This window comes from Anomaloglossus baeobatrachus, chromosome 11, assembly GCF_048569485.1.
Source record: "Anomaloglossus baeobatrachus isolate aAnoBae1 chromosome 11, aAnoBae1.hap1, whole genome shotgun sequence".
Classification (NCBI taxonomy): domain Eukaryota; kingdom Metazoa; phylum Chordata; class Amphibia; order Anura; family Aromobatidae; genus Anomaloglossus; species Anomaloglossus baeobatrachus.
The window spans coordinates 38227855-38248965 of record NC_134363.1 but is presented as its reverse complement, the minus strand read 5'-3'; the positions used below and the strand labels follow the sequence as shown (position 1 = coordinate 38248965).

At 50.1% G+C, this 21111-nt stretch overlaps 1 protein-coding gene across 1 annotated transcript in view; it reads left to right on the top strand.

Moving 5' to 3' along the window:
• BCAM (basal cell adhesion molecule (Lutheran blood group)) overlaps positions 1-21111 on the top strand; it is a 105467-nt gene that overhangs the window by 68183 nt on the left and 16173 nt on the right. Inside the window, exons 6-14 of the mRNA XM_075329265.1 lie at positions 1389-1571; positions 1661-1785; positions 4197-4356; positions 4632-4747; positions 4833-4974; positions 6986-7113; positions 7492-7627; positions 10718-10753; positions 10865-11000. Of these exons, the coding sequence (XP_075185380.1) occupies positions 1389-1571; positions 1661-1785; positions 4197-4356; positions 4632-4747; positions 4833-4974; positions 6986-7113; positions 7492-7627; positions 10718-10753; positions 10865-11000 (1162 nt within the window). The remainder of the gene's footprint in view (positions 1-1388; positions 1572-1660; positions 1786-4196; positions 4357-4631; positions 4748-4832; positions 4975-6985; positions 7114-7491; positions 7628-10717; positions 10754-10864; positions 11001-21111) is intronic.

The following is a 21111-nucleotide window of genomic DNA, read 5'->3' as shown; positions in this document are numbered from 1 at the left end:
ATTTCTGATAGCTCTTCTATATACAGTAGATAACACAGGATCCACCATTCACAATAGGTGACGTCACAGCTCACCTCCTTATGTACAATGAATGATAACTCCTCTATGTACGGTAGATAACATATGATCCACCATTCACAATTGGTGATGTCACAGCTCACCTCCTCCATTTCCCGTACAATGACTGAAAATATCTCTATATACAGCAGATAACACAGTATTCACCATTCCCAATAGGTGATATCACAGCTCACCTCCTCCTGTGCAATGACTGATGACACCTCTATATACAGTAGATAACACAGGATCCACTATTCACAATAGGTGATTTCACAGCTCACCTCCTCCTGTATAGTTACTGATAACTCTTCTATATACATTAGATAACACAGGATCCACCATTCACAATAGGTGACGTCACCGCTCACCTCCTCCCCCTCCTGTACAATGATAGTAAATAACATAGGATCCACCATTCACAATACGTGATATCACAGCTCACCTCCTCCTCCTGTGCAATGACTGATAATACCTCTCTATACAGTAGATAACACAGAATCCATCAATCACAATAGGTGATGTCACAGCTCACCTCCTCTTCCTTCTGCATGATGACTGATATCACCTTTATATACAGCAAATAACACAGGATCCACCATTCACAATAGGTGATATCACAGCTCACCTCCTCCTGTACAATGATTGATTACACCTCTATATACAGTAGATAACACAGGAAGCCCCATTCAGAACAGGTGATGTCACAGCACACCTTCACCACTTCCCTTCCCAGTTACTTTGCTTCAGAAAATTGGTGTAACTCGGAGACAGAGACAGTTTATTGCACCTTATGTCCATGTAGCTTCCGGCACGAAAAAAAGAAGCATGAGTCAAGTATTAGCCTTAGTGGCCAGTGTGAAGATCTCAATATTTATTTATTCACTATTATATTACATATATATATATATATATATATATATATATATATATATATATATATAAAATATAATATATATATGTATACATATATATATAATATATAATATATATAATAATTATATATACATATACTGTGTGTGTATATATATATATATATATATATATATATAAAAAAAATTTCTTTTTTTATATTTTTTCTTATAAAGATATATAAATAAATATATGTATATATATATATCTATATATATATATATATATATATATATATATATATATATATATATATATAATATGAATAAATAAATACAAGAATATTATCAAATATGTATAAATAATACATAGAAAATAAAGGCCTAATATATTCAATAGTCCATTTTCCGGACATTCCGTGTATGGATTCTGATCCCGCCAAGGAACACCCCTAAAATAAGACTCTCCTCCCCCTACAGATTTATATGCCTCCTCCCGCACCACCACCGAGGCGTCTGGACTGTTTACGGTCTCCAGCACTCTCTTCCTGAAGCCCACCAAAGCGGACATTGATGCCCAGTTCTCCTGTAAGATCGTGTTCCCCCTACCAGGGGGCGCTACAAGTCACATGGAGTCCAAGGAATTCGCCCTGTCTCTCCACTGTAAGTAAGACCTAGCGGTGCCGTCTACAGTCTCATCTTGGAATATTTTTGATATTTTAATTCCCATTTTATTTTTTATTTCCTTCCAGATTATACCGAAAATGTGAAGTTAATCGTGTTACCCAATCAGCCCCTTAAGGAAGGAGACAGAGTGACCCTACAATGCGAAGCAGATGGGAACCCGGCCCCTACTTACTTACTACAAAAGAAAAAGGTGATTTGAGTTGAAGGAATTGGGATTTTATTTAACCTGCAAGTGTGTAAAGGGCTTAGAAAAACAAGACTGGAATGGAAACAGCGCCACTTTAGTCCACAGGTTACCACTGGTATTGCAACTCGACCCTTTTGAAGTGAATGAGGCTGGATTGCAATATTGTGGAGCTCATGGCTTAGAACACTAGCCACGTTGTAGCAGACAATAGCAAAACTACAGCACGCAACCCAGTAAGTGACCCCACGCTGGAATCAGGGTCTCTGTCCCCATGTTATACTGGGAACCAAAAACCTCTGGAAACAAAATTGGGAACATAAACCTTGTGATAAATTCTCTATAAAAAAACCTGCATCTCCAAATGAAACGTGTGAACAGGTGCAAGCTGCTATAACTACATAAAGCACAAACAAAAGAATACAGCAGCACTCTGTACAAAAGAATACAGCAGCACTCTGTACAAAAGAATACAGCAGCACTCTGTACAAAAGAATACAGCAGCACTCTGGACAAAAAAATACAGCAACAGTGTACAAAAGAATACAGCAGCACTCTGTACAAAAGAATACAGCAGCACTCTGTACAAAAGAATACAGCAGCACTCTGTACAAAAGAATACAGCAGCACTCTGTACAAAAGAATACAGCAGCATTCTGTACAAAAGAATACAGCAGCACTCTGTACAAAAGAATACAGCAGCACTCTGTACAAAAGAATACAGCAGCACTCTGTACAAAAGAATACAGCAGCACTCTGTACAAAAGAATACAGCAGCACTCTGTACAAAAGAATACAGCAGCATTCTGTACAAAAGAATACCGCAGCACTGTACAAAAGAATACAGCAACAGTGTACAAAAGAATACAGCAGCACTCTGTATAAAAGAATACAGCAGCACTCTGTACAAAAGAATACAGCAGCACTTTGCACAAAAGAATACAGCAGCACTCTGTACAAAAGAATACAGTAGCACTCTGTACAAAAGAATACAGCAAGCACTCTGCACAAATGAATACAGCAGCACTCTGTACAAATGAATACAGCAGCACTCTGTACAAAAGAATACAGCAGTACTCTGGACAAAAGAATAAAGCAGCACTCTGTACAAAAGAATACAGCAGCACTTTGCACAAAAGAATACAGCAGCACTCCGTACAAAAGAATACAGCAGCACTCTATACAAAAGAATACAGCAGCACTCTGTACAAAAGAATACAGCAGCACTCTATACAAAAGAATACAGCAACACTCTGTACAAAAGAATACAGCAGCACTCTGTACAAAAGAATACAGCAGCACTCTATACAAAAGAATACAGCAGCACTCTGTACAAAAGAATACAGCAGCACTCTATACAAAAGAATACAGCAGCACTACAAAAGAATACAACAGCACTCTGTACAAAAGAATACAGCAACACTCTGTACAAAAGAATACAGCAGCACTCTGTACAAAAGAATACAGCAGCACTCTATACAAAAGAATACAGCAGCACTCTGTACAAATGAATACAGCAGCACTCTGTACAAAAGAATACAGCAGCACTCTGTACAAAAGAATACAGCAGCACTCTGTACAAAAGAATACAGCAGCACTCTATACAAAAGAATACAGCAAAACTCTGTACAAAAGAATACAGCAGCACTCTGTACAAAAGAATACAGCAGCACTCTATACAAAAGAATACAGCAAAACTCTGTACAAAAGAATACAGCAGCACTCTGTACAAAAGAATACAGCAGCACTCTATACAAAAGAATACAGCAAAACTCTGTACAAAAGAATACAGCAGCACTCTATACAAAAGAATACAGCAGCACTACAAAAGAATACAGCAGCATTCTGTACAAAAGAATACAGCTGCACTCTGTACAAAAGAATACAGCAGCACACTGTACAAAAGAATACAGCACCACTCTGTACAAAAGAATACAGCAGTACTGTGTATAAAAGAATACAGCAGTACTCTGTACAAGAGAATACAGCAGCACTCTGTACAAGAGTATACAGCAGCATTCTGTAAGCGCAAATATATATGCAAACATAAGATATATGATTCTCCATAAGACAGGTCATCAAAATCACATCATTGGGTTTCACTACTCGGCTCAATGGTACCGTGGTACTCCAGAAATGGCATAGCGCCACACATGGTGTAGTGGCTGTGTATGGTACTGCAAGCTATTTTTTTATTTACTTGCAGTACCGTTCATAGCCACTACGCAATGTGCGGCGCTGTGTCACCTTCAGTCAGATGATCAGTGAAGGCTGAGGGATCTGGGTCCTTGTAGATCTCATATGATAACCTATACCATGGAGAGGTCATTGGTATCAGAGTCCCAGAAAGCCCCTTTTATGTCCTCCATGTTGTTCCATTCCGGTTGATCCTCATTGGAATTGCTTCCATTTTCCAGGTTGACGGATCTGTGGACGACTTGAACCCCAGTTCAAATGGAAGCTACGTCTTCCAAAACGTCGCCAGAGAGGACGCCGGGACTTATACCTGCGAAGCTCTGGATTTTGACAGCCCTGAGGACATCGAGCTCAAGAAGGAGATAGATGTCGAAATTCATTGTAAGTGGGAGGTGTCTGGGAGGGCATACAGACCACGAGCATGCTCCGCGATTCCGAGCATGCACGTGTATGGGGGAATAGAGAGGGCCGTCAGCTTCTTCACGTGTATGGCCATCTTTAGGGGCAATGAGCAAGTGTAAAGTCAGTGTAGGCCCCAGAGATCGGGCACCCACCGATCAGTAAGGTATTAGTGAGTTCCTCACCTACCTACATGGTACATAGAATTACTTTTTCTCTTCTTTTATACAATATATCCTCTACTTTTTCTTCCCCAGACCTAAATCCTCTCTCTCTCATCCCATCGGGACAAGTTCGCCCTTCCGTTGGGGACGATGTTCCCCTTACCTGCATAGGCGATGGCTCGGAAAGACCCGACTTGGTGTGGAAAAAGGTAAAGCCGCGTCTGCTCTCGTCTAGCGTCGTCTTATCCTTTCTCCTTGGAGTGGCTGACAATCTTCCATTCATTCCTCTTATAGGGGAACGTTCTTCTCTCTAGCAGCAACAGGCATCGCTTGCGTAATTTAACCTATACAGACTCCGGGGTTTATACCTGTGAAGCTACGGTGCCCTCCGTACCGGGACTGCGCAAAGAAGAGCGCGTCACAATCATTGTGGAGGGTAAGCTACAGTGACTCCATAGCACGTATCTGCAAGATAAGATCCTATCCCAATATGTAGAGTATATACCTCCAATTAGAAATGTAGTATAGTTCTCCTGATTAGGTATGTTGCTTACCTCATGTGCAGGGCATTGCAGCTTAGGTATCCATGGTTAAAACCACTCATATAGTGACAGTTAGTTGCTATTGATATCTACACTGTAATGCCCTGAACATGTCACGCAGAGTTTTGCACAAACTTTGCCGACTGTCATGGCGGCGTCCTGCTCTGTTCACATTGCAGATATTGACACTCCGCCCGATAGTTTCTCTGGTGTCTGGGATCGACACAGGCATACTTGAGCGTCCACCTGCTGTGTGGTGATTCATAGGCAGGCTAGCAAGAGTTAATCTCTGCTAGTCTGCTTGTTAGTTTCCTTTGATCACATGTTGAGCAGAGGCCTATCACATCTGCACTCCTCCTATTTATGCTGGATGAAATCTTCTACCTATGCCAGCTATAGTTTATTCTATGCAAACAAGGAAAAAGGAAGTCTTTAAATTTATGTTGGTCTGTGAGGTGTGGTGTCACAGACTTTCTAGTGAAAGTGTTGATTTTGCGTAGAGAGGTTGTGGATTTTACCCCTTTTGTCTTGTTGCTTCCTTCCTGCTCTTGTTTTTCTCTTGAACCTCTTATTCTCTTTACCTTTGTGTGTGCATTGGGTGTGAAAGAGCTTTGATTTCCCCTGTCTGTCTATTTCTGTAGTTATCAACAGACTCCTGTCCCGTCCCTCCCTGGGGGGTGAGGGAATCAGATCAGGACTGGTCAGGAGCAGGACCAGGAAGGAGATTCAGGGCTTTCCACCATTAGGAGTATCCCTGAAATTTGGGATAGAATAAGGCCACCTATCTTGAGGGTCAGCGTTGGAGCCCCGGTGCCCCTCCTCTCCCATAGTCATCATAACTGCAAATGATGTAAGCAACATAACTAATCGGAAGAACATGTTGTTGGAGATCTATCACAGTCACTGCCCGCCTTTTTAAGAAGGTGGAGCCTGTCTTCCCATGCCGACTATAGCTTTTGCTAAACCAGTCTGTGTGCTGTTGTATTCCCAGTCCTGCTGGTGATTGTTTCAGTTTGTGTGGGGAGCTATTGTAGAGTTCTCCTGTTGTCTTGTTGTTTCCTCCCTGCTCTTATTTTCCTCCTAAGCGGTTTTTGTCTTATACCTCTATGTGTGCTGTGAAATAGAGATTTGGCTTCCCCTGTTTGTCTATTTCTGTTGGCTTTATAAGTCCTGTTCTGGCCCTCCCCAGGGGTTGGGGGGAGGGGGTAAAAGATCAGGGCAAGGAAGTCAGCCCAGATACCCTCACCATCAGAGGTAACAGTGGGATTAAGAATAGCTATGGTCCTATAAGATCAGGACAAGGAAGTCGGCACAGATATCCTCACCATCAGAGGTAACTCTGGGATTAGGGATAGCTATGGTCCTATAAGATCAGGACAAGGAAGTCGGCTCAGATATCCTCTCCATCAGAAGTAACTCTGGGATTAGGGATAGCTATGGTCCTATAAGATCAGTACAAGGAAGTCGGTCCAGATATCCTCACCATCAGAGGTAACTCTGGGATTAGGGATAGCTATGGTCCTATAAGATCAGTACAAGGAAGTCGGTCCAGATATCCTCACCATCAGAGGTAACTCTGGGATTAGGGACAGCTATGGTCCTATAAGATCAGGACAAGGAAGTCGGCTCAGATATCCTCACCATCAGAGGTAACTCTTGGATTAGGGATAGCTATGGTCCTATAAGATCAGGACAAGGAAGTCGTCCCAGATATGCTCACCATCAGTGGTAACTCTGGGATTTGGGATTGCTATAGTCCTATAAAATGAGGACAAGGAAGTCGGCTCAGATATCCTCGCCATCAGAGGTAACTCTGGGATTAGGGATAGCTACGGTCCTCCTAGTCTGAGGGCCAGTCTAGGAGCCCCTGCTTACCATATACTGATGCATTTATCTTCTTTCTAGGACCCCCCGAACTTGGACCTGAGAGTGAATCAGTTGAAGTACCATCCGAAGGACACATGTTAACATTATCGTGTTCAGCAACAGGATACCCGGAGCCGGAGATAAGCTGGCATCCAGCAGAGCTGAAGGTTAGCGCCTGCATCTGAATTAATCACCCAAGGCAGGGTAGCCCGGTGGGTGCACGCTCCCTCTAGGTGGTCTTTTTGACCCCCTTTGGTCATGTGCCATGATCATTTTTTGGGGAAAACAAACTCATTGAAGATTCTTTTGTTTGGAGAGCACAAGTCACTCTTCTCGTCACTGTCACGTCCCTCTGACTCAATGGACAGGACCTACGTGAGCAGTGATGACTCCATCTACGAGACCACCCCGATCCTTTGTAGCACGTCCGGTGGTTTTTAGGTCATTCCTTGGCTTCTTCTTCCACCCGGACAATGCTCATTGTTTTCCAGATTCCTCACTCATTCCGCGGACTGTGTACAGTGATTGTTTTCTTTCTTTTGCAGCCTTCTCAGACAGTTTCTGGCACGGGTGTAAGGAGCGAGGTCGCTGTAAAGGTCACTTCCAAGCTTATTAATGATATTTCATGCACTGCAAAAAACACGCTTGGATCCAAAGAGAAAAAATTCAAGCTGAACATCTGTAAGTCCGACTTCGGTGAACGTCCAAAATATTATGTTACCGTTGTGTCACCGCACCAGATAATAAATTACTACTTAAAAACAAAATAAACTTATTTATTTAATTATTTTTTTATTTATTCAGTTATTTATTTAAAAAAATAAATTATTTTTTTATTATTTAATTAATTAATTAAATATTTGGCAGATTTTGCAAAGGTATGAATTTCAGAAATAGCTTTCATTACCTTATTTAGCCTCCTTCTCTCACAAACACTTTGCTGGAATGGCTGTTTCCATGCTTTGTTCATGCTCCTTTAGAAGTTGCTTTCAACTGCTGCTCAAAAGATATCTACTCTATTTACTGAGGAAGCAAATTACTTTCCCTGGAAGTTGCTTTCAACTGCTACTCAGCAGGATCTCTACTCTTTTTCTAGAGAATGAAAATTCTCTTTACAAGTAGTTTTGAACTGCTGCTCAGTAGAACCTCTATTCTATTTGCAAATTCCCCTCTTTGGAAATTGCTTTCAACTGCTACTAAGCTGGATCTCCACTCTATTTGCAGAGGATGCAAATGCCCCTCTTATCTCTACTCTGTTTACAAATGATGCAAATTCACCTCTTTGGAAGTTGCTTCTAACTGCTGCTCAACAGAATTTCTACTCTAATTTCAGAGGATGCAAGTTCCCCTCTTTGGAAGTTGCTGTCTACTGCTGCTAAGCGGATCTCTATTTACAGAGGCTGCAAATTACTCTCTTTAGAAGTTGCTTCTAACTGCTGCTCAACATGATTTCTAGTTTATTTGCAGATGATGGAAATTCCCTTCTTTAGAAGTTGCATTCAATTGCTGCTCAAAAGATATCTACTCTATTTACAGAGGAAGCAAATTCCCCTCTCTGAAATGGAAGTTGCTTTTTACTGATGCGCAGAGGCTTTCTACTTTAATTCCAGAGGATGCAAATTCCCCTCTCTGGGAGTTGCTTTCAACTGCTACTCAGCAGGATCTCTATCTGCAGAGGATACAAATCCCGCTCTTGATAAGTTGCTTTCAACTGCTGCTCAGCAGAATCTCTACTCTATTTGCAAATTCACCTCTTTGGAAGTTGCTTTCTACTGCTGCTCAGCATGATCTCTATTTTGTTTACAGAGTATGCAGATTCTCCTTTGTGGAAGTTTCTTTCAACTGGTGCTCGAGGAGCTCTACTCTATTTGTAGATGATGCAAATTCCTCTCTTTGGAAGTTGTTTACTACTGCTGCATAGCATGATCTCTGCTCTGTTTACAGAGGATGCAAATTCACCTCTTTGGTAGTTGCTTTCAACTGCTGCTCAGAGGATCTCCACTCTGTTTAAAAATTCCCCTCTTTACAAATTGCTTTCAACTGCTGATCAGCATAATCTCTACAATATTTTCAGAGGTTGAAAATTCCCCTCTTTAGAAGTTGCTTTCAACTGCTCCTCAGCAAGATCTCTCCTCTATTTGCAATGGTTGCAAATTCCCCTCTTTTTAAGTTGCTTTCAACTGCTGCTCAGAGGATCTCTATTTTATTTCCAGAGGATGCAAATTCCTGTCTTTGCAAGCTGCTTTCAACTGCTGCGCAGCATGATCTCTACTTTATTTGTAGAGAATGCAAATTCCGCTCTTTAGAAGTTGCTTTCAACTACTGCTCAGAACATCTATACTGTATATGTAGAGGATGAAAATTCCCCTCTTTGGAAGTTGCTTTCAACTGCTACTCAGCAGAAACGCTACTGTTTGCAAATTCCCCTCTTTGGAAATTGCTTTCAACTAGTGCTCAGCAAGACCTGTACTCTATTTGCAGAGGATGCAAATTACCCTCTTGGGAAGTTGCTTCTAACTGCTGCTCAACAAGATTTCTACTTTATTTGCAGAGGATGCAAATTCTCCTCTCTGGAAGTTGCTTTCAACTGCTGCTCAGCAGGATCTCTACTCTATTCACAAATGCCCCTCTTTTGCAGTTGCTTCTAATTGCTACACAACAGAATTTTTACTTTGTTTGCAGAGGATGCAAATTCCCCTCTTTGAAACTTGCTTCTAACTGCTGCTCAGCAGGATTTCTATTCTATTTGGAGAGGATACAAATTCCCCTCTTTGGAAGTTGCTTTCAACTACTGCTCAGCAGGATCTTTACTCTATTAGCAGAGGATGCAAATTCCCCTCTTTGCAAATTGCCTTCAACTACTGCTCAGAGGATCTCTACTCGCAGAGGATGCAATTTCCCATCTTCGGAAGTTGCTTTCTACTCTATTTGCGGAGGATGCAGTTTCCCTCTTTGAGCCTCTGATTGTTTTGTACTATGTTTAAATGGAATCTATTGAGGCTGAGAGCCTGATGACAGCAATGTGTTCTGCTGTTTCTATAAAATCAGTGTTTTATTAGCAGAAGATTATCACTACAGAACCAGGAGTCATTTGAGTCCTAGTCCTGTTGTTTTGTATATCCCTTCCCCTACCACTGATTAGCAGCTTTCTGCCTATGCACAGTGCGCACAGAAAGCTACCAATTAGTGGTGTGGGCGGGGTTATCCTTTAGAAGTCTCCTTCATCCTAGTCCCACTGTTCTGTATATCCCTTCTTAGCAGCTTTCTGCCTATGCATAGTGTATACAGAAAGCTACCAATTAGTGGTGTGGGCGAGATTATCCTTAGAAGTTTCCTGCATCCTAGTCCCGCTGTTCTGTATATCCCTGCTCCCACAACTGATTAGCAGCTTTCTGCCTATGCACAGTGCACACAGAAGCTGCCAATTAATGGTGTGGGTGAGGTTATACTTCAGATATTCAGCAGGGTCAACTGTGATTGTATCAAAATGACAAGCAGCCCCGCAAATAACACATTGCCGGAATCAGGGTCTCAGCCCCTACATCATGCTGCTCGCAGATTACCGTATATAGCAAAAACCCGGTGACAGATATGGCAGATATTAATTTTAAGACTTTTTTTTATAGCTTTTATTATTTTTTTGGGCTTTAAATTTAAAGGTATAAAATCTGTAAGGTGGATTTATATAGGGATGTAGTATCCTTTGTGCCTATGAGTTCTTTATGTACATAATAGGGAAACTGACCAATCGACTTTCTTCTTTTTCCGCAGTAAGTATGGTGGCCCCAAGCACACCGCCATCCCAAGGTACGTCAGTCCATCAGTCTTAGAGGGAAACTTACTAATATATAAATATGCATAATGGAGTCAGCACAAAATGACTGTTCAAACCAAGCACAATACCTTTGTCTGTTACAGAGCAAAGCGGTGGCAGCAGCACAGCCATCATCGCAGTGGTCGTCTGTGTCCTCCTCCTTCTCCTGGTGGTCGCTCTTTTCTACTTCTTACAGAAAAAAGGAAAGCTGGCGTGTGGTCGATCGGAAAAACAGCCGCTGTAAGTGATAAGGGGACAAAGAACCTGTAAATTGGGGTGTGCTGGAAAGTCATATATGAAAAGTATAGCAAAGCTAAAGTGTATGTGAAAGAGAACGTCCGCTGCCATATATACAGTGACTGTATGCAGTGTGCTCCGAGGCTCCCTCTAGTGGTGGCTGTAGGCAGGATTTTCTCATTTGGCTCTATGTGTTTGAATGTAATTTGGGGCTCTGTCTCCTGCCCTTGGGGCCCCCCAGTGTATAGCTTCTGGCCCCTCACCCCCGGTGTATAATATCCGGCTCCTCACCCCCAGTGTATAACATCCGGCCCCTCACCCCCAGTGTATAACATCCGGCCCCTCACCCCCAGTGTATAACATCCGGCCCCTCACCCCCAGTGTATAACATCCGACCCCTCACCCCCAGTGTATAACATCCAGCCCCTCACCCCCAGTGTATAACATCCAGCCCCTCACCCCCAGTGTATAACATCCGGCCCCTCACCCCCAGTGTATAACATCCAGCCCCTCACCCCCAGTGTATAACATCCGACCCCTCACCCCCCAGTGTATAACATCCGGCCTCTCACCCCCCAGTGTATAACATCCGGCCCCTCACCCCCAGTGTATAACATCCGACCCCTCACCCCCAGTGTATAACATCCAGCCCCTCACCCCCAGTGTATAACATCCAGCCCCTCACCCCCAGTGTATAACATCCGGCCCCTCACCCCCAGTGTATAACATCCGGCCCCTCACCCCCAGTGTATAACATCCGACCCCTCACCCCCCAGTGTATAACATCCGGCCTCTCACCCCCCAGTGTATAACATCCGGCCCCTCACCCCCAGTGTATAACATCCGGCCCCTCACCCCCAGTGTATAACATCCGGCCCCTCACCCCCAGTGTATAACATCCGGCCCCTCACCCCCAGTGTATAACATCCGGCCCCTCACCCCCAGTGTATAACATCCGGCCCCTCACCCCCAGTGTATAACATCCGGCCTCTCACCCCCAGTGTATAACATCCGGCCCCTCACCCCCAGTGTATAACATCCGGCCCCTCACCCCCAGTGTATAACATCCGGCCCCTCACCACCAGTGTATAACATCCGACCCCTCACCCCCCAGTGTATAATGTGAAGCCCCACAGGTGTAGTGTCGGTGCATTACCTTCAGGGACTCCACTCGGCTGGATCTGTCACAGGTAGGGAATCTTCTATTGTCGTGACGCCACTCTCAGTATTGCGGTCAGTGGGGGACCGCCACTGCAGGTTGAGGGACGCCTGGGGCTGATGGTGAGTGCAGTTAGTTGGAATAGCCCCCTGAGAGTGAGGCAAGCCCCAGGGCCCTGTGTAGATGTGTAGAACTACAAGGCGCAGAATGACTCAACACAGGCAGGATGTCTTTCAGGGTTTTTACTCACAGTTGATGGCAGGGTGAGTGACCCGGGCGTAGCTGGGATGAACCAAGTGGGAACCAGGTGTCCTTCAGGCTGACTTGTGAGGGTGACTACTAACTCGCCTTCCTTAGCCCTTGGTGGTTTGGGGTAACCCCGACTTTGAGTCCCTATGGGGGTCACCCAGGGAAGATGCTGCAGCCTCTCTCCCCTTCGTTTGCCGTTTGCTTGTCGCCTGGACCAGGCCACTCCAGCTGCTTGCCTCCTGTGACCTATGGGCCCTAACTGTGGCTACGTGGCTGCGGCTTTTGTGGTGTTGTGGCGTGGGCTTTGAGAGCCCCACACCGGCAGGTTTAGCAAAAGAAAGCTGGATCTATCTCCGCTTCGGGATCTGCCGCCCGTTTGGGCCTGGTACTCTCTAGCAGTCTCCTTACTTCCCACTCCGTGCTCTCTCTCTAGCTGAAGATGGATTTCGGGTAGCACTCCTAGTTGACCGTTCTCCCCCGTCGGTAGCCACTGCGCGGACGCTGTCAGACTACAGCAGCCCACGGGATCTGCTCCTCACTCGAGCTCCCTGGACTCTGCACTGCCTGGCTCACTGCCCCTCCTCTCCTGTTCTTGCCTACGCCACCTAGCAACCAGACTCTCTTACCACACCCCTTGAGAGGAGATGGAGGCTTTTGGCCCCCTCCACTATTCCAGTGAAGGTGAAGGCTTTTCCCCCTCCTGGGATCCCCAGGGGTCCTCTCATGGGTACATGTGTGAGACCTGATCACTATGCGCCTGTGTACCACACCCCGGTCAGCCTTCTGAATTACCTGTGTTGTACTGTTCCCAGCATGGGTGCAGTACTCAGTGGTGCCTGACCAGGTCAGGGGCGCCACATTCCCCCTTAGTTATCACCAGCACGTCCTCGGGCTGCAAGACAACATTTTAAAATGCATAAAACATTAAAACATGTAAAACATTTTTAAAAGCACCAGGTACCATACATCACCACCCTCCACCCACAAGTCCGTTAACCCACCCAAAACCCTCTCACGTTGGCCACGCCTTCAGCCACTTCTGGCAGGATGTAGAGGCGGCTTTCATGGGCTGGTGGTCTTCAGGGTATACCTGGCCTGGTGGATCCGCGCCTTCAGCCACTTCTGGCAGGATGTAGAGGCGGCCTCCACAGTTGGTGCTGACCAGGTACCCTCTTTGTGGTGGAGAGCCAGGCCCCATAAACAGGCATGCTCTCTGGTCGCAGGCGAGCCAAGGCCCTATATACGGACGGGCTCCTCCTGGTTGCAGACGAGCCAAGCCCCTAAACAGGCTGACTCTGGTAGTGGTGGTGCCCTCTGGTGTAACTATTTACACTGCGAGAGTTTGTGGCTATAGCCAGTTCATAGCCTTAAGGTTTATGGTTTTCTCACACAAGTTTATGTTGGCACATACTTAAACGTAAACGTTGCAAAACTTCAAACTTTTCAAAACTTTAACTTGCTGTATGCTTTCTTCTTGCTTTATGTGAACTTTGCTCCTTTTTCCTCCTTACCAGGGCTTGGGCCTGTAGGGCTGGGGCATCTGTTACTTCCTGTGCTTTTATCGTCTGTTTCTTGATCCTTTCTTTCCTCTTCTTCAGTGTCTCTGTCTTCATCTTCTGTTGTGACTGCAGGGCTTCTGCAAGGACTTCTAGGACATGGTGCAACATCTAGGGCAGGGGTGGGGAACCTTTTTAATGCCGAGGGCCATTTGGAATTTTCTACCAACCTTCGGGGGCCGCACAAAACTATCAACTTAAAATTACCCTGCTATACTTAGTCAAACAATTAACTCATCGTGGCGGCTGAAGCTTCTTGTTTTTGGTGCGGCTATATTATTCAATATTGATCTTATTGCTTCTCACAACTGTTTTTCCACGTTTGTGTCAGCTGGGACTGCTGTAAATACATCACAGGAGATGCTGAGGATATATACATCACAGGAGATGCTGAGGGCACATACATCACAGGAGATGCTGAGGGCATATACATCACTGGGGAGGGCTGGAAGGAATATACATTGCTGGGAGAACTAGACATCACTGGGGAGGGCTGGGAGAACTAGACATCACTGGGGAGGGCTGGGAGCACTAGACATCACTGGGGAGGGCTGGGAGCACTAGACATCACTGGGGAGGGCTGGGAGCACTAGACATCACTGGGGAGGGCTGGGAGCACTAGACATCACTGGGGAGGGCTGGGAGCACTAGACATCACTGGGGAGGGCTGGGAGCACTAGACATCACTGGGGAGGGCTGGGAGCACTAGACATCACTGGGGAGGGCTGGGAGCACTAGACATCACTGGGGAGGGCTGGGAGCACTAGACATCACTGGGGAGGGCTGGGAGCACTAGACATCACTGGGGAGGGCTGGGAGCACTAGACATCACTGGGGAGGGCTGGGAGGACTAGACATCACTGGGGAGGGCTGGGAGGACTAGACATCACTGGGGAGGGCTGGGAGGACTAGACATCACTGGGGAGGGCTGGGAGGACTAGACATCACTGGGGAGGGCTGGGAGGACTAGACATCACTGGGGAGGGCTGGGAGGACTAGACATCACTGGGGAGGGCTGGGAGGACTAGACATCACTGGGGAGGGCTGGGAGCACTAGACATCACTGGGGAGGGCTGGGAGGACTAGACATCACTGGGGAGGGCTGGGAGGACGAGACATCACTGGGGAGGGCTGGGAGGACTAGACATCACTGGGGAGGGCTGCGAGGACTAGACATCACTGGGGAGGGCTGCGAGGACTAGACATCACTGGGGAGGGCTGCGAGGACTAGACATCACTGGGGAGGGCTGCGAGGACTAGACATCACTGGGGAGGGCTGCGAGGACTAGACATCACTGGGGAGGGCTGCGAGGACTAGACATCACTGGGGAGGGCTGCGAGGACTAGACATCACTGGGGAGGGCTGCGAGGACTAGACATCACTGGGGAGGGCTGGGAGGACTAGACATCACTGGGGAGGGCTGGGAGGACTAGATATCACTGGGGAGGGCTGGGAGGACTAGACATCACTGGGGAGGGCTGGGAGGACTAGACATCACTGGGGAGGGCTGGGAGGACTAGACATCACTGGGGAGGGCTGGGAGCACTAGACATCACTGGGGAGGGCTGGGAGGACTAGACATCACTGGGGAGGGCTGGGAGGACGAGACATCACTGGGGAGGGCTGGGAGGACTAGACATCACTGGGGAGGGCTGCGAGGACTAGACATCACTGGGGAGGGCTGCGAGGACTAGACATCACTGGGGAGGGCTGCGAGGACTAGACATCACTGGGGAGGGCTGCGAGGACTAGACATCACTGGGGAGGGCTGCGAGGACTAGACATCACTGGGGAGGGCTGCGAGGACTAGACATCACTAGGGAGGATTATATATCACTTGGGAGGGCTGGGAGAAATATAAGGACATTGCTAGGGGTTCTGACATACCAGGGGGGCACAGGCAGCAGTGTGGACGCCGCAGGGGCATAGGCAGCAGTGTGGAGGCCACAGGGGCACAGGCTGCCGTAGGGAGGCCACAGGGGCACAGGCTGCCGTGGGGAGGCCACAGGGGCACAGGCTGCCGTGGGGAGGCCACAGGGGCACAGGCTGCCGTGGGGAGGCCACAGGGGCACAGGCTGCCGTGGGGAGGCCACAGGGGCACAGGCTGCCGTGGGGAGGCCACAGGGGCACAGGCTGCCGTGGGGAGGCCACAGGGGCACAGGCTGCCGTGGGGAGGCCACAGGGGCACAGGCTGCCGTGGGGAGGCCACAGGGGCACAGGCTGCCGTGGGGAGGCCACAGGGGGACAGGCTGCCGTGGGGAGGCCACAGGGGCACAGGCTGCCGTGGGGAGGCCACAGGGGCACAGGCTGCCGTGGGGAGGCCACAGGGGGACAGGCTGCCGTGGGGGAGAGTGAGGAGCACAGGCTGCCGTGGGGGAGAGTGAGGAGCACAGGCTGCCGTGGGGGAGAGTGAGGAGCACAGGCTGCCGTGGGGGAGAGTGAGGAGCACAGGCTGCCGTGGGGGAGAGTGAGGAGCACAGGCTGCCGTGGGGGAGAGTGAGGAGCACAGGCCGCCGTGGGGGAGAGTGAGGAGCACAGGCCGCCGTGGGGGAGAGTGAGGAGCACAGGCTGCCGTGGGGATACGCGAGGAGGACGGGACGCTGTACGGAGCACAGGCTGCAGTGGGGATACACAAGGAGGATGAGACGCTGCACGGAGCACAGGCTGCAGTGGGGATGCACGAGGAGGACGGGACACTGCACGGAGAACAGGCTGCAGTGGGAATGCACAAGGAGGACGGTGCGCTGCAGTAGGGATGCGCAAGGTGGATGGGACGCTGCACGGAGCACAGGCTGCAGTGGGGATGTGCAGGGGCACACACAGGCATGGGAGCACAAACACACCTGTCGGACGCTGAGGTAGTAGCTTCTCTTCTGTGGAAAAAGAGCGAGTTGAGCGCTTACTCCACCCACAAAGTACGTCCTCACGCTAGCATGAGGACGTAAGCCATACAGGGTTTAAAGGGCCAGCAGCAAGCAAGACGCTTCTGCCTCCCGAGCTCTGTGGACTGTGGAATGTGCCCGGGGGCCGCAGAAAAGGTCATGGCGGGCCGCATACGGCCCGCGGGCCGGAGGTTCCCCACCCCTGATCTAGGGCATACCAGCCTCTTTCTCCCTGATGCATAGTGAACTCCACTGAGTCTCCTATTTTCAAATTTCTTCCAGGGTGTCCTCTGGGCAAATGGGCTCTCACATCCCTTCGATTGACAAAAATCCCTTCCTTCACACCAGGTGATACTATAAAGCCGTACCCTGATTTGAGGCTGAAATCTTCGACAATTCCTCGACGCAGGGGTCCTCTGATCTGTGCTTTGGCTCTTCTCAGGAACCGTTTTTCTTGTAAGTCTCTGGCCGTGACTTCTCTCTGCTCTGGGGATGGCGGTGCAGGGGAAAACTGGGTTCTGCTGCGGCGCTGTGTCTGGCGGGCTGGATTCTGCGAAGTGCAGCTTACAAGCTCCCAGGTGGGGCGGTTGGGCAGGTCTTCTTCCGCAGGAGGTGTCAGGTCTTCCTCGTCCCAGCGGGAATATGGCAGCATCTCCGGCTCTGGGACTAGCACTGCTGCTGGCTCCGGGGGCAACTCCTCAGCTTCTTGCCCTCCTCTCCCCCTTAGTTCTTCGCTGCACTCTGGTCGTGGCAGCGCTGGGGATGAGTGTTCCTCAGCTGGCCCAGGCGGTGGACTCTTCGGCGTGGTTGCTGCAGGGGTTGCCTTAGGGGTGTGCGGAGGGAGCATGTACTGGTCCACCATCTCCTGTGGGAACTTGGCCTCCAGGTCAGCCTTCAGCTGCCAGTATGCGGGGTCCTCACCTACCAGGGATTTCCTAGTAGGGACTTCCTTAGGCTGGGGAGCGGTGTCTGCTCTGGCCCTGCAGGCCGGGATAAATGGTGATGTAGTCTTTTCTTGGCGGGCCGCGCAGGGCATCGCTGCGGCGGCCTGGTCTTGGCGGGCCGCGCCTGGCATGGCGGCGGCCTGGTCTGTGCGGGCCGAGCCTGGCGTGGCGGCGGCCTGGTCTGTGCGGGCCGAGCCTGGCGTGGCGGCGGCCTGGATCTGCGTCGCTGTTGCGGCCAGTTCTTGGCGGGCCGGACTGGGCATCGCAGCCGCGGTCTGAATTGGCGTCGCATCCTCAATGGGGTCCGTGCAGGTGGAGCTGGGCGTCGCTGCCGTGATCGGGGCTTGACGGGCCGCACCTGGCGGGGCTGCGGCCTGGTTCAGCATCTCACTTGCGGCTCGAACGAGCGTCGCTGCTGCGGTGGGGTCTTGGCGGACTGGGCTCAGCAGGGTGGCAGCCTGGGTCAGCGTCACACCTGCGGCACGGATGAGTATCGCCGTGGCAGTCGGACCTTTGCGGGCCAGGCGGGGTGTCGCTGCGGCGGCCTGGATTTGGCGGGCCGCACCTAGCGTGGCTGCGGCCTCGCTCAGCGTCGCCGCGCCAGGCGCCTCTTCTGGGACCGCGGTCGTAGCAGCAGGGGTCGGAGCACTTGCGCTGGCCGGGGCAACTCTGGACTCACCCATCGGTGGCACCATCGGGATCTGAGTCGTCGCCGCTCGATCTGGCAGGCGTCGCGCGGCTCCCTCCTCGTAGGTCCGAACCGCCGCAGCCATCTCCAGAAGCTCCGTGCGTCCCTCACTGAGCTGTCGCATAATCCTGGCCTCCAGCTGATCGCAGAAGATAGCAAGCTCCCGGCACCACCAGGCAGCAGAGCCTGGTTCTGGGTATCCACGTCCGGACTCCATTTCTTCTCTCTGCAGCAGCAGGCTTGTGGCTCTCTTTCCTTCCCGCCGTCTCTGAACGCTTCCGCTCTCTTCACAAGCGAGGTCAGAACTCTGCAGGGGATCTCTGGGTAGCCACGCCTCTTCGTGGGCGGTAACTTCTCCCAGCGCGGGCTGCTGTTGTTTTTCAGCGCGCTTTTCATGGTGGCAATATGGCGGCGCTTCCAATTTTCCAAGCGGACCGCCCAGGCACATGGTCACCTGTCTGAACAGGTCTAGTCCTTATCCTGTTCGTGACGCCAGATGTGAAGCCCCACAGGTGTAGTGTCGGTGCATTACCTTCAGGGACTCCACTCGGCTGGATCTGTCACAGGTAGGGAATCTTCTATTGTCGTGACGCCACTCTCAGTATTGCGGTCAGTGGGGGACCGCCACTGCAGGTTGAGGGACGCCTGGGGCTGATGGTGAGTGCAGTTAGTTGGAATAGCCCCCTGAGAGTGAGGCAAGCCCCAGGGCCCTGTGTAGATGTGTAGAACTACAAGGCGCAGAATGACTCAACACAGGCAGGATGTCTTTCAGGGTTTTTACTCACAGTTGATGGCAGGGTGAGTGACCCGGGCGTAGCTGGGATGAACCAAGTGGGAACCAGGTGTCCTTCAGGCTGACTTGTGAGGGTGACTACTAACTCGCCTTCCTTAGCCCTTGGTGGTTTGGGGTAACCCCGACTTTGAGTCCCTATGGGGGTCACCCAGGGAAGATGCTGCAGCCTCTCTCCCCTTCGTTTGCCGTTTGCTTGTCGCCTGGACCAGGCCACTCCAGCTGCTTGCCTCCTGTGACCTATGGGCCCTAACTGTGGCTACGTGGCTGCGGCTTTTGTGGTGTTGTGGCGTGGGCTTTGAGAGCCCCACACCGGCAGGTTTAGCAAAAGAAAGCTGGATCTATCTCCGCTTCGGGATCTGCCGCCCGTTTGGGCCTGGTACTCTCTAGCAGTCTCCTTACTTCCCACTCCGTGCTCTCTCTCTAGCTGAAGATGGATTTCGGGTAGCACTCCTAGTTGACCGTTCTCCCCCGTCGGTAGCCACTGCGCGGACGCTGTCAGACTACAGCAGCCCACGGGATCTGCTCCTCACTCGAGCTCCCTGGTCTCTGCACTGCCTGGCTCACTGCCCCTCCTCTCCTGTTCTTGCCTACGCCACCTAGCAACCAGACTCTCTTACCACACCCCTTGAGAGGAGATGGAGGCTTTTGGCCCCCTCCACTATTCCAGTGAAGGTGAAGGCTTTTCCCCCTCCTGGGATCCCCAGGGGTCCTCTCATGGGTACATGTGTGAGACCTGATCACTATGCGCCTGTGTTCCACACCCCGGTCAGCCTTCTGGATTACCTGTGTTGTACTGTTCCCAGCATGGGTGCAGTACTCAGTGGTGCCTGACCAGGTCAGGGGCGCCACATATAACATCCGGCCTCTCACCCCCCAGTGTATAACATCCGGCCCCTCACCCCCAGTGTATAACATCCGGCCCCTCACCCCCAGTGTATAACATCCGACCCCTCACCCCCAGTGTATAACATCCGGCCCCTCACCCCCCAGTGTATAACATCCGGCCCCTCACCCCCCAGTGTATAACATCCGGCCCCTCACCCCCCAGTGTATAACATCCAGCCCCTCACCCCCAGTGTATAACATCCGGCCCCTCACCCCCAGTGTATAACATCCGGCCCCTCACCCCCCAGTGTATAACATCCGGCCCCTCACCCCCCAGTGTATAACATCCAGCCCCATTACCCCCAGTGTTTAACATCCAGCCCCTCACCCCCAGTGTATAACATCCGGCCCCTCACCCCCAGTGTATAACATCCAGCCCCTCACCCCCAGTGTATAACATCCGGCCCCTCACCCCCCAGTGTATAACATCCGGCCCCTCACCCCCCAGTGTATAACATCCGGCCCCTCACCCCCAGTGTATAACATCCGGCCCCTCACCCCCAGTGTATAACATCCGGCCCCTCACCCCCCAGTGTATAACATCCGGCCCCTCACCCCCCAGTGTATAACATCCAGCCCCTCACCCCCGGTGTATAACATCGTATAACATCCAGCCCCTCACCCCCAGTGTATAACATCCGGCCCCTCACCCCCTAGTGTATAACATCCGGCCCCTCACCCCCAGTGTATAACATCCGGCCCCTCACCCCCCAGTGTATAACATCCAGCCCCTCACCCCCAGTGTATAACATCCGGCCCCTCACCCCCAGTGTATAACATCCAGCCCCTCACCCCCAGTGTATAACATCCGGCCCCTCACCCCCAGTGTATAACATCCGGCCCCTCACCCCAGTGTATAACATCCGGCCCCTCACCCCCAGTGTATAACATCCGGCCCCTCACCCCCAGTGTATAACATCCGGCCCCTCACCCCCAGTGTATAACATCCGGCCCCTC